The 16,476-nt window shown below is 43.8% G+C and overlaps 1 protein-coding gene across 2 annotated transcripts in view; it reads right to left on the reverse strand.

The window, feature by feature from the left end:
* Window positions 1-751: 751 nt before the first annotated feature.
* P4HTM (prolyl 4-hydroxylase, transmembrane) overlaps window positions 752-16,476 on the reverse strand; it is an 82,649-nt gene continuing 66,924 nt past the window's right edge. For both annotated transcript variants that reach the window (XM_063941135.1, XM_063941134.1), the window contains one exon: window positions 752-7,207. In XM_063941135.1, coding sequence (XP_063797205.1) covers window positions 6,990-7,207 — 218 coding nt within the window. In that variant the 3' untranslated portion in view covers window positions 752-6,989. The remainder of the gene's footprint in view (window positions 7,208-16,476) is intronic.

Raw genomic sequence — 16,476 nt, forward strand, 5'->3', positions numbered from 1 at the left:
ACCTTTCAGCAGCACACCTATAGGTAAGAAGAACACTTAAGGGGGGTACACACATCTCAGCAAGTGTACTGGCCTTTAGGAGTAGTCTATAAACCTTCTCTAGTTCAAGCTGATGCACAGTACACTGGACCTTGAAGTGGATGGCCTACAGCAGCAGAAGACCGCACCGGGTTCCACTCACGCCACCTGTGAACATGAATCTAAGGCTACAGTGGGCACGGTGTGACTAAAGCAGGTAAGTTGAAGGTTAGAAAAGTTGCTTGGTCTGACGAAGTTTGTGCTGTGACATGGAGATGGTATGGCCAGAATTCTGCGTAAACAACTTGACCCCATGGCTATATCCTGCTAGGTTACGGAGTCAATGCCATCTTAATGTATAGGCACACTTGGCAGTTGCCCAGGGCCCCACAATTCTAGGGGCCTTCAAGCAGGAGCGGGTGGTGATCACACAGAGCGGCAAGGCACCAGCCTGTAGCCAGACAGTGAATGGTTGTCAGGATGTTGATTGGAGGATGGAGCTATCCACCAGAGTGCAGTATTCACTATATGTATCCTAGCCTGCAGCTGGGCAGTAAATTGCTGTCACTGTCCGATGCTGCCGAGCACTGTGGCACATTACAGATCTATAATATGCTTTACAGATGCCTCTCTCCCTTTTTACCGTATGTACCCAAGCCCTGGGGGCGGGGCTCTCCGGATCAGAACAGGTATAAGTGTCGCTGCTGCTGTAACAGAAGTCACGGAACGTACATATGTAAACTAATGTTTATTTTTCTGTAATTTAACAGTGGAACAATTAACATCATGTACTAAATAAAAGACTACATAAAGTGAAACATGTGCAAATAAATAACATCTCTCAATATAATATTGTAGGACAAACATCTTGATCGGATACGTGTAAACAGTATACATGAATAGCAAGTGAACAAGTGCAAAGTATTGATGGAATTTGGACTCCAAGCAGCATAGCTAGATAGTATTGTAATTACAGGCGTCATACAGATTGTGTTTCATGTGTAAACAGCAAAACCTTATTAACATTGTCAACATACAGGACCGGAAGGGGCAGTGACAATACCAGGTGCCGGTCACCACTGAGCAGCGGGGGCAGCTAATTTGTGGGCTGAAGAACTAACGTTCACGAGAATGCAGCCTACCAATTTACTATGCCAGGGGTGTCGCTACGGTACGAGGCACCTTGTACCTCATGCGTCAGAGACGTGATTGGCTCAAAGTGAACTGATAATCTGCATTATTTTGAATATTTGTTCCGGAATGTCCTGAATAAAAGACGACATCTGACCACCTACCCCGACCGCCATACAGTCAGCTCTGGTCCAGCTTATTTATACTGATGGCTGCATACAGTACACAGTATATATGTAAGGATTATTCAAGACCTGATGCCAGCACAATAATATTAGAATATTAGATAGAATTGCCATCGAATCAGTTACTGTATCATACAGTGAAAAGTACAGCACTGCGGTATATGGCGATCATTTTATTTCTCTATGCAGTTGCCCGCCTTCTAATAACTTCATTTATCAGCTTGTGCACGCCCTCATGCAACAATTACTAATACTCGTCTCCTCTTTAGCGCTTCTGCTTTTCAGCACAGTCTTTATATCATCAGGCAGAACGGTTTAGTAATCAGGAGGTACATTGCTTGGGAAGGAACATATAGTCTGATCAAGAGTATCACAGTAGACTGCAGTCACATTTTTGCAATGTTCTTTTCGATCATGTTGTGTTAATGAAAAGTCATGATATGTAACAAGGCATTGGCAACCAGTGGGGAACTATAGGTCCCAGCAAGCCCTGTCAGGCCCCAGCAGAGTGCTGTTGAACCACAGGCTGCCTAACACTCGCTTCCCCTGTTCGGTGACATTACCTGGATTAATAATATAATTTGTAGAATTTAAATTGTTAAAATGCAGAATTTTGGTTGACTTCAAACAAAGGTTCTAATCCTCACCAGCTCTGACCTGCAGCTTCCGGCCTGAGGTTCAAGTTTGAATCATTTAAATTACTATTACCTACTTATATATTGACTTATAGTATTATATTTTTGATACGTCATGTTTGGAAAGAATGTACATGTATAATGTACAACTAAAATAAAATAAATAATTTATGTTTGTAACACACAGCAGCTCGGACCCAAGAGCCGCAGGGGTAATAGCCCCGGACCGAAAACACTTCACAAAATAGAAATAAATAGATAAATAAGCAGCACAATAATAATAATAATAATAATAATAACAATAATAGATAACACACGTCACAATCTTGAAACATTAGTTACACAACGTAACACAATTAGTCACCCAAATGATACACATGCGGATGTGTTAATTTCCTATTGTTTGATATTTATGATATAATGATGTCATAGTCACATGCCTCTATTAAAAAAAAATAATGACCGTTAAAGGATCCGAGCCACATGCTCGCAGTTTGCGACAGTTCCATGGAGGACAGTGATCGCAACCATCCTGTATGGCCCCCCTCTGGATCCGCCGCTGCCCAAAGTGGAAGCAGCCGTATTGTGGATGCACCCGTTATATTCATGAAAGTGAGTGCAGCCTATCCATTCACCAAGAACACGTAACGTCACAAAAGGGTCTCACACCCCAGGGACGTTCCTAGCGAATGGATAGACGGCAATTTGGTTTAGAACACAAAATGAGTGTTTAGGTGATATATACACTTTAAAACACAGCGATAGGGCTCATTTACTAACACAGTATTTTGGTGAAACGTGCACTGATCCACCAAGTGAAACGTGCACTGATCCACCACTGTCAGACGCTCTCGGTCATTGGCTCACAAGCCCTACACAAATAGAACTTGTTCTGGTTCAGTGCAAATCTCACACCAACGTGCTACATTATTAAATGAGCCGTATGAGCAGGATTAGACCACCTGTCGCTTGCTGGCAACGGATCCTGGTGGCTGCAATTAAACACATTTTTGTATTTTATTTTCTTGCAAGTACTTTGACCGGGGGAACTTATGCAGGCCATACATCCACTCCATGATTCCCTGATCCGCTGATCAGTGGCCATCGATGATTGGCGATCTGTCGGGGAATCAGGGAAATTTTGCATGTTAAAAATCCTTGATTCGACGATCCCAATAATTTTTAGGTTGGAATCAGCAAATCAGGGAAAGCCAACATAATGGATTTCCCATTTCCCCAATCTTTGCAGAACAGGGAACAGGGGCAATACTTTGCTGATGCATGGGCCTCATTAGATTCTACAGGAGGAAAACTGTTCTAGAGCCATATTCTCAGCCCCAGGATAGTAAAGCATGGTAAAGAGGCTTGTGTCCACTGGCAGGATCAACCAGCTGCCGACTTAAAGCAGCCACGGCCTAAACCTAAGCTACAGCTACTGTTTATACAGCCAGAACTTATAATACTCTTTTCCAGCAACAAAGTACTTAGTAGCGTAAAGTACTATACCTCGCACTGTAAGCGGACAGTATTATTCCCGTGCATATTATAACGAGGAAGAGATAACATATTCTATTCCTCAGCAGAGGTTTCGATAACAATCCTCAATAAAGAGCTAACCCATGACAAACCAGGATTATCTAACAACGAAGAAACATTTTGCATAATATTACTCTGAAGACTCTCTATTTCTGGTACCCGATCCCTGTTATAGCTATGTTGGCGGCATTATGGTGACGGGAGAACGCCGACCCGAATGTAATGTGGTTACAGTGTCAGCATTAGAACTTTAAACATGATAAACAATATTAGTTAAAATGCCAACATAGCTACAATGATTTAAATGGGATGTAGTTATGCAACATAACCCACCGCTACATCCCGCCCACCTCTAAATCCCGCCCACTAGCAGGGACTATTTCTACTCTTGAGTGTCCATAGAGTGGGAATAGAGCCTGTCACCACCGACACCACCGAGCCCGCAAAAGGCTTGTTGCGCTCGACCCCCCCCCCCATTCCGCCTCTGGGATCCTGCATTCTGTATGCTGACCGCTGGGATCCCAAGCGGCGGTAATGCGCACCCAGCACGATTTAAATCACATTGGCACTGCCGTGACATTTTGACTGTGGAAAGCATTAATGTGGATATATTGTATGTATCCCCATGGGCAGAATCCTAAGACAGCACCTATCCAATGCACAGAGCGAATGTTCTCCTTCTCATATCACCAACACCCAGTAAACATCCAGACTGCAACTGATTCTGTTTTGATTCCCCTCAATGCTCTTCACATCCCCTACTATAAATCGCCTAGAGTCACAGATACGGAAGCTCAGATAACATGGAAAAAAAATCAATGTCACATGAAAAGATTTAGCATGATGCAAACAACCCCGATATCAATATTACCACAACATAAAGACACACAAATCCAATAAATACTATATATAAGTTACTGACGTTCACAAGGGACAGAACCACCCCAGATATGAAGATCAGGCCATAAAATGACAGTAAAAATAGCATTTGTTTCAGTAATGGATGATAGCGTGTTCTTTGGTATAATATGCTAATGTGACGTCTGTCCTAGATATCAGGATCAGGCCTGAGGATTTCTCCATTGCAGGACTCAGGGGAGGAAACGGTGGAGATATATGTGAGCGAGGCTGCAACATGCGCTTGTGTAGTCTATAAAATGCATGGAAGCGGCCGTCTTTGGTGCAGAGCCTCCACCTATACACAACGGTCAGCCTGCTTCTTACAAGTCCCATCGCCGGCTGTAACACAAACACCTGACATCGAGGACCGGGACTTCACAAAACACCCCGAAGATTTATTTACTAATGATCTCAAAAGGGTTAAAAAGGAACTATATGTTTAAGGTTATAAGGTAACTACGGACATAATTCAATGTAATATACTCATAGGGTCACTATAGGGACTTGTGGAAATTTTAGAACACGGCAGACCCTACTTCTCGTCTCTTGCTAAAATTGCTGGGAAATTGCGTCTAAAGCAGCGCACGTTTACATGCACTTGTATCCATCTTACTAGTGCACGTGTGTGAAAGGGCTCTAAAGCAAAGCTTATGTGCACGCTCAAAGATCAGGTACATTGGCTACAGGATTATAACCATTAATATAAACTAGACTCTTGGAAAGATCATCATCTGCAGAATTTCTCCCAGCAATCCAAATGTTGGAATCTGCATGGGTGCGTTGTGAACAGGGGCCTGCCAGGCACCTCTAGGACATTAGGTCACCCCAAACCCCTTCCTTACTCAATGGCAACTTGTTGGTGCAGCTTCCACTCAGCGCTGCTCTGCTGACAACAGCTCCCAACACTCTACCAACTACCTAGCTGTCTCCCTTCCTTCCCCTCCCCTCCCCTCCAAGCATTGGGACCATTGGAGGTATGGTGGACGAATGCACTTATTATCAGGCTAGAGTTGTTTCCACTCACCAGAAAAGCAGATAGTCATTCAGAGCATTTCTCTTCTATGAAGCTTCAGCTAATTTCCCGCTGGCCACAAACGCCCCATATAGCTGAATTAAAAATCGCCAGACCAGTAAATCTGCTTGTGTGACAATACCAACGCAAAACCCATTGATCACAACCGAGAAGCATCTTTAAAAATAAATGCTGGATGGAAAGAAAACGAAGCACAAAAACCTTGTGGGAAACCATCGTCACTATTCCGTTATCTATGAAGCAGCAACAATTAATGCAGTGTTGTACAATAACTAAAAGTCAGAGGTCAAAATCAAGCCCCATAACAAATGGGGCAAACAGCGTATGCTTTACACAACAGACACTGACCCTCTCTCTATACTCCTCATTGTATATCTGACCTGATAGTTCTAGACCCCAATTCATGTATCAACTATCCATTAGTAAAAGCCACAGATATACGCCTAGGAGAGATAGATATGTATACACCATAGGGTAATGGTTAACACTGGAGAGCATTACTGTACTCCGGCAGGTACACACTCACTGAAAACACAAAAGGAGCCTAAAGGTTTTCTCCAGGAGTAGCAACGCTGATAATGAACACGCCACAGACAGCGGCAGCCACATACAACAATGATAATCTTCACCAACTGTATTATAATACATATATATATATATATATATATATATAAAAACTAAGTGTAATTTTCTGTGCCTTTATTACGTTTGTCTACCAATCAATAAATATATTAACTCTGTGGGTGGTATTCAATTCTTTCCGCCCCCCTTCCACACCCGTTCTGTTTCTGCTGACGGGCGTGGTATCATCATTTCAGCTCGCTACCCTATACGCAGCTAAACCAGATTACTATAGGGCGCGATATGCGCAATAACGGGGATCACTTTAGAAAGGAGATTGGGCATAAGATATCATTTCAATACCGCCCTATACTGTATATCTATATATCGTCTTGTCCAACACACCTACCTTCTCTTGCCTGATTTGTCATGCTGCCACTGCATGTAACGGATACACATGTAAAATACGCATGTCACAATGAATAAGGCGTTATAAATAAGATTCTCTGAGGATTATAAATAGATTATGGGTATTTCCATACGTCACCATTTTGGGCCATTGTGTGCCTTAATTAGATTGAAATCTCCGACTACTTTAAGGTTACGAAGATTTACCTTTTTATCATAATAAATAAGGAGGAATAAAAGGGTCCTGTGTATAGGCACAAAGCATTGAGTGGCCGGATTTGGGGGTCTCGATAAATATCACTTTCCTGCTCCACTGGGTGAGAGCTCTGTCGGGAGACTCTCACTGTCCTGTCACCTTACACCATATGTCAGATCTCAGAGTCAGACTCCAATGCACCATGTACACCTGCTGTGCAGACTCCCTTCTTACCGAATGCTTAACCTGGTGCCAACACATGAATGATCGCCCAATGAAATCCTCACAGCTCAGAAGCCTGGAAGAGGAAAACAAAACAGAGGGCACCTAAGTGACTGGACGAGCGATGGGGGCGCTCTGAACCCCGAAGCCGGGCTAATCTCCCGTTATAAATCCACATGCATGTCCTTGTAAGACTTGTCTACCGTCCACTCCTTCTGCAATTCACCGTCGTCTTTGGCGTACCGAGCCATTTCCTGCAGGAACCAAAGCTGGCGCGTCTTGTTGGGATCCACATTAATCCAATTGTTTGCAATCCATTTAGTGCCCTCTGTCACTAGGCAGCCTCCATGTAACGCAAACTCGTCCAGATCTCCCACCCAGCCTGAGGGAATAGAGGGAAGAGAAAGACTTGTTTATAAAAGGGAATATTACTGGAATACTGCTGAACAGCATCCAGAGGATATATTATATATTCTCAATATAAAAGGTCAAACACAAAATGTAGATTTCTATGTATGAAAAACGGAGACGGACTTTCACACACAGCAGACACCACTTCCCACAACTTCAGGGCACTGTCTTGAGCAGCTCAGACAGAGGCAAAATGCTAAAATTGCAAAGCACAGCATGCCAGTTAGCTTATAGCAACATCTCCTGTATATGAATCTTCCAACCCACATAGAGCAGCACTGCAGTAAGTCGGCAAGTGGGCACCCGCAATTTAGGGAAAACATTTTACAGTAACGGTGTATCAGAGCATGAGTACAATACACAACGGCAAACTATCATGTATGTAGAAAATGTTAATATCACAACACAATCTGGGTAGGACAGATAATAGGGGCAAGGGGAGGGGAACTTCATGAAGCTAGCAGAAACACACAGTGGGGAGTCATGGGTGGTAATCAGTTCTGTACTCCGTAATCCTGCACCCAGAGTCGTTAAAGTGGAGGAGAAAATGGGCACTGGTGACATGGAGGGTGCTATGGAACAACAAGAGGAAGGAGGGCCCTGCCTGTAACATCTTATATGCAATGCATAGTTAACAAACTCCCATAAAAACAAATGTCTTTTTAAATGTAACATGGTTTTCAGGGGTTAACTAGCACAGACAAACAGCCTTACTAAAAAAGGGTCTGTCGTTACCCTCTGTAAACCTTAGTATATTACTGGTTTAAGGGCCTAATTCAGACCTGATCGCAAAAGCAAAATCTTTCTCTAATGGGCAAAACCATGTGCACTGCAGGGGAGGCAGATGTAACATGTGCAGAGAGAGTTAGATTTGGGTGTGTTATATTGTTTCTGTGCAGTGTAAATACTGGCTGCTTTATTTTTACACTGCAATTTAGATTTCAGTTTGAACACACCCCACCCAAATCTCTCTCTGCACATGTTATATCTGCCACACCTGCACTGCACATGGTTTTGCCCATTAGAGAAAAATATTGCTGTTGCGATCAGGTCTGGATTAGGCCCCAAGATTTGATAACCAGTCTATTCCAGGTATACTACTTATACTATACAAACTGTACTAATGCATATCTTATAATATACACCAATGTCAAATGCTTGGCATTTAAATCTAAAACCAAAGTCCTTGGTGTTTTATGTCGTCCTGTGTGAAAGACGCTCTTTCTCCAATAGGACTCAAGGCACTTAACAGACAGAATGAACATAATATAGTACAGGAAATAGGATTTTAATACCTACCGGTAAATCCTTTTCTCTTAGTCCGTAGAGGATGCTGGGGTCACTTCAAGAACCATGGGGTATAGACGGAATCCGCAGGAGACATGGGCACTTTAAGACTTTCAAAGGGTGTGACCTGGCTCCTCCCTCTATGCCCCTCCTCCAGATTCCAGTTTAAGGAAACTGTGCCCAGGGAGACGGACATTTCGAGGAAAAGGATTTATTGTTAAACCACGGTGAGTATCTTACCAGCTCACACCTCAAGCATGCCGCAGAACGTGGCATTCAATAGAACACAAGCCAACGGCATGAAGAATTTTCAGCACTATGCTGACAAAAACCGTTACACAACCTGTGTGTAACCACAACTAATAACTGCAGATACAGTACGCACTGGGACGGGCGCCCAGCATCCTCTACGGACTAAGAGAAAAGGATTTACTGGTAGGTATTTAAATCCTATTTTCTCATACGTCCTAGAGGATGCTGGGGTCACTTCAAGAACCATGGGGTTTATACCAAAGCTCTAGAACGGGCGGGAGAGTGCGGATGACTGCAGCACCGATTGAACAAACTTAAGGTCTTCATCGGTCAAGGTGTCAAACTTGTAGAAATGTGTTTGACCCCGACCAAGTAGCTGCTCGGCAAAGTTGCAATACCGAGACCCCCCGGACAGCCGCCCAGGATGAGCCCACCTTTCTAGTAGAATGGGCTTTCACAGATACCGGTAACGGCAATCCAGCCGTGGAATGAGCGTGCTGAATGGTGTTCCAGATCCAGCATGCAATGATCCGCTTGGAAGCAGGACACCCAACCTTGTTGGGAGCATGCAGGACAAACAGAGCCTCTGTTTTCCTAACCTGAGCCGTTCTGGCGACATAAATCTTCAAAGCTCTGACTACATCCAGAGATTTTGACTGAGCGAAGGCGTCGGTAGCCACAGGCACCACAATAGGTTGGTTGATGTGGAAGAGGAAACCACCTTCGGTAGAAATTGCTGACGTGTCCTCAATTCAGCTCTATCTTCCTGGAAGAACAAATAAGGGCTCTTGTGAGACAAGGCCGCTAACGCAGACACCTGCCTCTCAGATGCCAAGGCCAATAGGATGACCTCTTTCCAAGTGAGGAATTTCAACTCCACCTTCCGGAAAGGTTCAAACCAATGTGATTGAAGGAACTGCAACACCACATTACGATCCCAAGGTGCCCCTGGAGGCACAAATGGTTTCAGAAAGAAAATTGCCAATGCTGAAAACTGGGCCATAAAGGAGTTCAACTGCAGTCTGCATTTCCCCCAGCCTGTAGGAAACGGAGAAAACGCCCTAACTGAAACACTTCCGTTGAAACTTTCTTGGATTCACACCAAGACACATATTTTCTCCAAAAACGGTGGTAATGTTTAGACGTTACTCCTTTCCTGGCCTGAATAAGAGTGGGGATGACTTCCTTGGGAATACCCTTTCGGGGTAGGATTCGGCGCTCAACAGTCATGCCGTCAATTGTAGCCGCGGCAAGTCTAGGTACACGCACGGTACCTACCGTAGTAGGTCCTCGCGAAGAGGAAAAGGCCCAGGATCTTTTAATGAGCAACTCCTGAAGATCTGGGCACCAAGCCCTCCTTGGCCAGTCTGGGGCAGGGAAAATTGCCCGAACCCTTGTTCTTCTTATTATCCCGAGAACATTTGGGATCAGTGGAAGTGGAAGGAATACACTGACCGGGATAGCCACTGGGTCACCAGAGCATCTACTGCTATTGCCGAGGGTCTCTTGACCTGGAACAATTTTTCTGAAGCTTCTCGTTGAGACGAGAAGTAATCCTGTCTACTGGAGGAACTCCCCAAAAACTTGTCACCTCTGTGAAGACTTCTTGGTGGAGGTCCCACTCTCCCGGACGGAGATCGTGTCTGCTGAGGAAGCATGCTTCCCAGTTGTCCACCGGAATGAAATTTGCCGATAGAGCCCTTACATATTTTTCTGCCCAGAGGAGGATCTTCGTCACCTCTGCCATTTCCGCTCTGCTTTTTGTTCTGCCTTGCTGTTACCTTATCCAACTGGATCTGCACGGGGTGATCTTGAAGAAGATGTACCGCCTGTTGAAGGCCGTTGTAAATGGCTCTCAATTCCAGCATATTCATGTGAAGGCAGGCTTCCCGACTTTAGCATTTTCTTGGAAGCTTTTCCCTTGAGTGACATCTCCCCAGCCTCGGAGACTTGCATCCGTGGTTACCGGGACCCAGTCCTGAATCCCGAACCTGCGTCCCTCTAGTAAGTGCGAGGTGTGGAGCCACCACAGGAGCGAAATCCTAGCTTTCGACAACAGGATTATCTTCCAGTGCATGTGTAGGTGGGAACCGGACCCCTCGTCCAACAGGACCCACTAGAAAACCTTGGCAAGGAATCTGCCAACTGAATGGCCTTGTAGGCCGCAACCATCTTTTCTAATGTATTGATGGATTGACACTCCAGCTGGTCTCGGAATTTGTATGACCAGACTCTGGATCTCCAGAGCCTTTTCCACTGGAAGAAAAAACTCTGTAGTATCTAGTATTATTCCCAAAACCGTCAACCGCGTCGATGGGCCATCAGTGATTCTGGCAAGTTCGGGAGCCAACCCTGTTGTTGAAGAACCATTAGGGAGAGTGCAACGGTTTGCACCAACTGGTTTCTTGATCTCGCCGTTATCAGGAGACCATCCCAGTACGGGATAAATGTGACTCCTTACTAGAGAAGGAGAACCATCATTACCGCCATCACCCTGGTAAAATTGGTAATGACCATCCTGAATAGCAAACCTCAGCTAAATCTAATGCGGAGGAAAATGTAAATTAGACCTCCTTTATTCTTTTTTCAGATTGGATCTCACTGCCCTGAAAGATTCCATCTTGGATTTGAATTTCTTTAAAAAGAAATTAAGGGATGTCAGATTTAGGATTGGTCTGACCTAGCCGTCTGGCTTCGGGACCACACGAAGAGGCTTGAATAACAGCCTCCTCCCTATTGTAACAGGGTACACCAGGACCATGACCTGATCCTGACACCTCTTGTGTTGCGTCGCATACTACCTCCCCTCCAGAGGAGAATCGGTAATAATGAAGAATTGGTGAGGGAAAAACGCCTGGAAACTGCAGTATGCACCCTTGGGACACTATTCGTAAAACCCACGGGTCCAAGTCCGTTCCAGGACCGACTGAAACGTTTTAGAAGTGGCCCCACCGGTGTGGGCTCCCGCAAGAGAGTCCCAGCGTCATGCGGTGGATCTGGCAGAAACAGAGGATTTCTGCTCCTGTGACCTTGAAGAGGCTGCTGACCTCTTCCCTTTTCTCCTTCCTCTACCTGCAAAGAAAAAAGGGAATCCGTATCTATTAGGACGACATGACTGCATCCGACAATTATGCGTCATCATCCATTGTGAGGGAACATAGGCCCAGATGGTAGACTTACCAGCGGCATCTGCCAAGATCAAATTAACTAGGCCGTCACCACACCAGGCTTCACCTTCATCGGGAAGAGACTCCATATCTTCTCGGAGTCAGCCTCAGCATTCCATTGGTGAATCCACAACGCCCTCCTAGCCGAGACCGCCATGGAATCGGCCCGCGAACCCAAGAGTCCTCTATCCCTTGCAGTCACACGAAAGCATGCAGCAGTGTCCTTGATATGACCCAACGTAAGGAGTATCCCATCTCTCCCAAGGGTATCTATAACGGATGACCAGGCAACCGACCATTTTTGAATACTACTACTTCCCCATGCGCATGTAACGGCAGGTCTAACTGACGTATGCGTGGACACATAACTAGAACATAACGTAGCTTCCTACATATGATCCGCTGGCTTTGTGACAGGGGGCCCCGTGCAGATAGATAGAATAAAGTGACACCCACTTTATTCTATCCGCGGCGGGAAAAGAATAAACAATCGGAATACTCTTGAGGATTTGAAATCATCTCGTCAGGGCTGACCCAGACCTTCACAAACAGAGCGTTCAGCACATAAGAATGAAGAATGTTACTTCAGCAGTATTATATATATATATATATATATATAGATATAGATATAGATATAGATATAGAGAGAGAGAGAGAGAGAGAGAGAGAGAGAGAGAGAGAGAGAGAGAGCGCGCGCAATATATTCGGCACTCCAGATTAAATTGTAAATCACGCCTGATGCCTTCTTAAAGCAATGTCACTCGCAAACCATATCCTATATCAAAGAAGCGGCACTCCCAGGACTTCATGAATCAAAATCAGGACATCACTCTGTAATAAGCAACGTTTCTGTATTTATTTCAACCGTCTTCAGGCTCATACAAATACAAAAAGAATCATCTTACCTTTATCTTACAACGCCATGTGCAAACAGGTCCCAGGGTGTTACCTACACACAACATCCTCTGACATCATAACCAATGGACCAGAAACGTGAAAACCCTTAACCCTTCACCAACACTATTTCTACTTGGAGAAAAGGAGATCATGTCACATTTACAATATATATCAACTGTCAAGACACACTATTACTTTTCATTATAAACCAAGAAAACCTCATGTATCAATATAACTAAATAATTATAGCAGCCTAAGTAAATCATTTGAAACATAGTCAGTGCATCAGATGAAATCTTAAAGAAAACTGGCAAAGGATAAACATTCGTTAAGCCCATATGGTGCGATGGTATTTAAATCATAAATCCATCTTGTCTCGCACTGAAGTAGATGCTTATTTCTATCGCCCCCTCTTTTATTATCTAGGATACGGTCTATCATCTTACAGCGCAGACTCGATAAACTATGCCCACAGGTTTTGAAGTGTTTTGCAACGGGTTGCTCAACTTTTTTACCTTCAAGTGCTGCTTTTATTGCACTGCGATGTTGTGCCATACGCTCACGCAAAGTACAAATGGTCTTGCTATATACAAGTAACTGCAAGGGCACTTAATATAGTGTATCACGTATCTAGATGTACACGTTAAGCAGTGATTAATTTGATAGGTTTGCCCGTGTGAGGATGGCAAAAAGTATCCCCCGTCTCCAAATAAATACATGTGGAAAATATATCTATGAACAAAACATCCATAGATATTTCTGTGTCTATTACACCGATTTATTCAACCTTACTATATATATATATATATATATATATATATATATATATATATATATATATATATATATATATATATATGTATATATGTATGTGTGTATGTGTGTATGTGTGTATGTGTGTATGTATGTATGTATGTATGTATATATATATAGCACAGATTGGTGGGCGGCACTCCAAGGATTTGTAAAAGAAGCAGCTACACAAGCTAAATAACTTCAACGTTTCAGACGCCTTTTATTTTATTAAAGGCGCAAATAAAAGGCGTCTGAAACGTTGAAGTTATTTAGCTTGTGTAGCTGCTTTTTTTACAAATCCTTGGAGTGCCGCCCACCAATCTGTGCTGTCTGCTGGGCCTTGTAGTGCCACGGGAGGGCACCCAGGTATCTATATACATTTTAGTTGGAGTGCCGGTCATACGCATATATATATATATATATATATATATATATATATATATATATATATATATATATTACAAAACAAAAAATCAACCCTAATATCTTGCGCTATACCTCTAGTCTCAAACCAACAAGAAATACCCTCTGTCAGATAAGGTATTAAAAGTAGATTACAAATAGAAATGGATTCTCGTGGGAGCCAATATGCCTTTTGTATGACAATAATTAAAAGTTTTTATTGTACAGAAACAAACGATATTTATCCTAAGCGTTCGTTATTGACACAACCTTCTAAAAATTCATATAAAACAATATTACAATCTTATACATAAATTACAGTTGGATGTGAGGATTTTACAGCCAGGTGATCACAGTCAGAACTCGAAATGGATGTATCTCCAACCAGATGTTTGTGATAAGGACTTTGTTAACCAGACGTTCTGACTGTGATCACCTGGCTGTAAAATCCTCACATCCAACTGTAATTTATGTATAAGATTGTAATATTGTTTTATATGAATTTTTAGAAGGTTGTGTCAATAACGAACGCTTAGGATAAATATCGTTTGTTTCTGTACAATAAAAACTTTTAATTATTGTCATACAAAAGGCATATTGGCTCCCACGAGAATCCATTTCTATTTGTAATATATATATATATATATATATATATATATATATATATATACACGGCATTTCCTAGCATGCAGTGGCACTCAGAGACATGTCTCTGAGTGCCACTGCATGCTAGGAAATGCCGTATGTGTAACAGTTTCCAGAAGGCACCGGGGCTCCATTTACAGGGAAGGGTGAGTGCCTATCCGATGTTGAATATATATATATATATATATATATATATATATATATATATATATATATATATACACACATACATACACACACACACACACACACACACACACATACATATACATACATAGCCCTCTCAGATATGCATCACATTAACGTGCAATTCTCTTACCCAGTCATATATTGGTGGTGCCGACAGGGCCGCCCGCCCACGTCTGTGTCCCTAATATAGTTTTCACTTGGGAAAGACATTCATCCACCTACATGTTGACACACATGTACCAAGTGCCATCAGGAATCGGCGGTGCCAACAATGTCACTCCCACAGCCGTTTGTGGGAAGCACTCCGCCTCAGACATGCCGACACACGTGTACCAAACATGTCAGAGAGACAGAGATAGTTTGCCAGCTCATAACCCAGCGCTTAATCAACAGTTCTGAACACTATAGAATGCCCCAAACCTGCAGCGCTTTTATATTCAACATATGTTGCACCATTTTTACTGTGCTCCCCCCCCCCCCATTTTGCACCCTGATACTTCAGCAGTGTGAGGAAGGACCAGCGTCTCTGTGAGAGAAAATGGCGCTGGCTGCGTGAGCTGTGAGGGCTAAGCCCCGCCCCCGTAATGGCGCGCTTCAGTCCCGCTATTTTTGTTATAATATATATTTATACTGGCGGGGGTTAGGGCAGTGCCCCAGCACCTATGTACCGCACAGCGATCGCATGCTGCGCGCCATGCTCCCACACACAGAGGCACTACAGGGTGCAGGGCGCGGGGGCGCCCTGGGCAGCATATATACCTCAATATTAGACTGGCAACAGGAGACATAGGTACTGAAGTCTTCTTTGCTTCTTCTACTCACCTGTCTTCTGACTTCTGGCTCTGCAAGGGGGGTGACGGCCGGCTCTGGGAATGAGCCCCTAGGCGTACCTAGTGATCAAACCCTCAGGAGCTAATGGTGTCCTGTAGCCAAAGAAGTAGAGCCTTGAAACTCACAGAAGTAGGTCTGACTTCTCTCCCCTAAGTCCCACGAAGCAGGGAGACTGAAAATAAAAAACCTAACATAAGTCTTTTCAGAGAAACTCAGTAGAGCTCCCCTGTAGTGCATCCAGTCTGCCTGGGCACAGATTCTAAACTGGAGTCTGGAGGAGGGGCATAGAGGGAGGAGCCAGGTCACACCCTTTGAAAGTCTTAAAGTGCCCATGTCTCCTGCGGATCCAGTCTATACCCCATGGTTCTTGAAGTGACCCCAACATCCTCTAAAACGTATGAGAAACAATAAAGTACAGAAAAGCTTTTCAGAAAATACAGAGCATGGAGATACTAAAGGGACATTACGGAAACGCTGAGCAAACAGTCTTCAGTCCGTTTTGAAGGATTGTAGAGAGGGGGATTGTAGAGAGGGGGCCTCTCGCACCGTGGGGGGGAAGCGAGTTCCACTGAGTCGGAGGCGCATGGCTAAAAGCTCCACCCCCAGATGGATTCCGGAAGATTCTAGGTACCGCTTCAACTACAGATTGCGGTAATTGAGTCGGGCAGTATGGAACCAGAAGCGGTCTCAGGGACCTTGGTCAAGTAGGTGAAATGATAGCTCGGTTAGCGGAGACATTATGTCAGTCTATGTATATAATTAATTTATTCACTTT

The sequence above is a fragment of the Pseudophryne corroboree genome, chromosome 9, assembly GCF_028390025.1.
Source record: "Pseudophryne corroboree isolate aPseCor3 chromosome 9, aPseCor3.hap2, whole genome shotgun sequence".
Taxonomy (NCBI): domain Eukaryota; kingdom Metazoa; phylum Chordata; class Amphibia; order Anura; family Myobatrachidae; genus Pseudophryne; species Pseudophryne corroboree.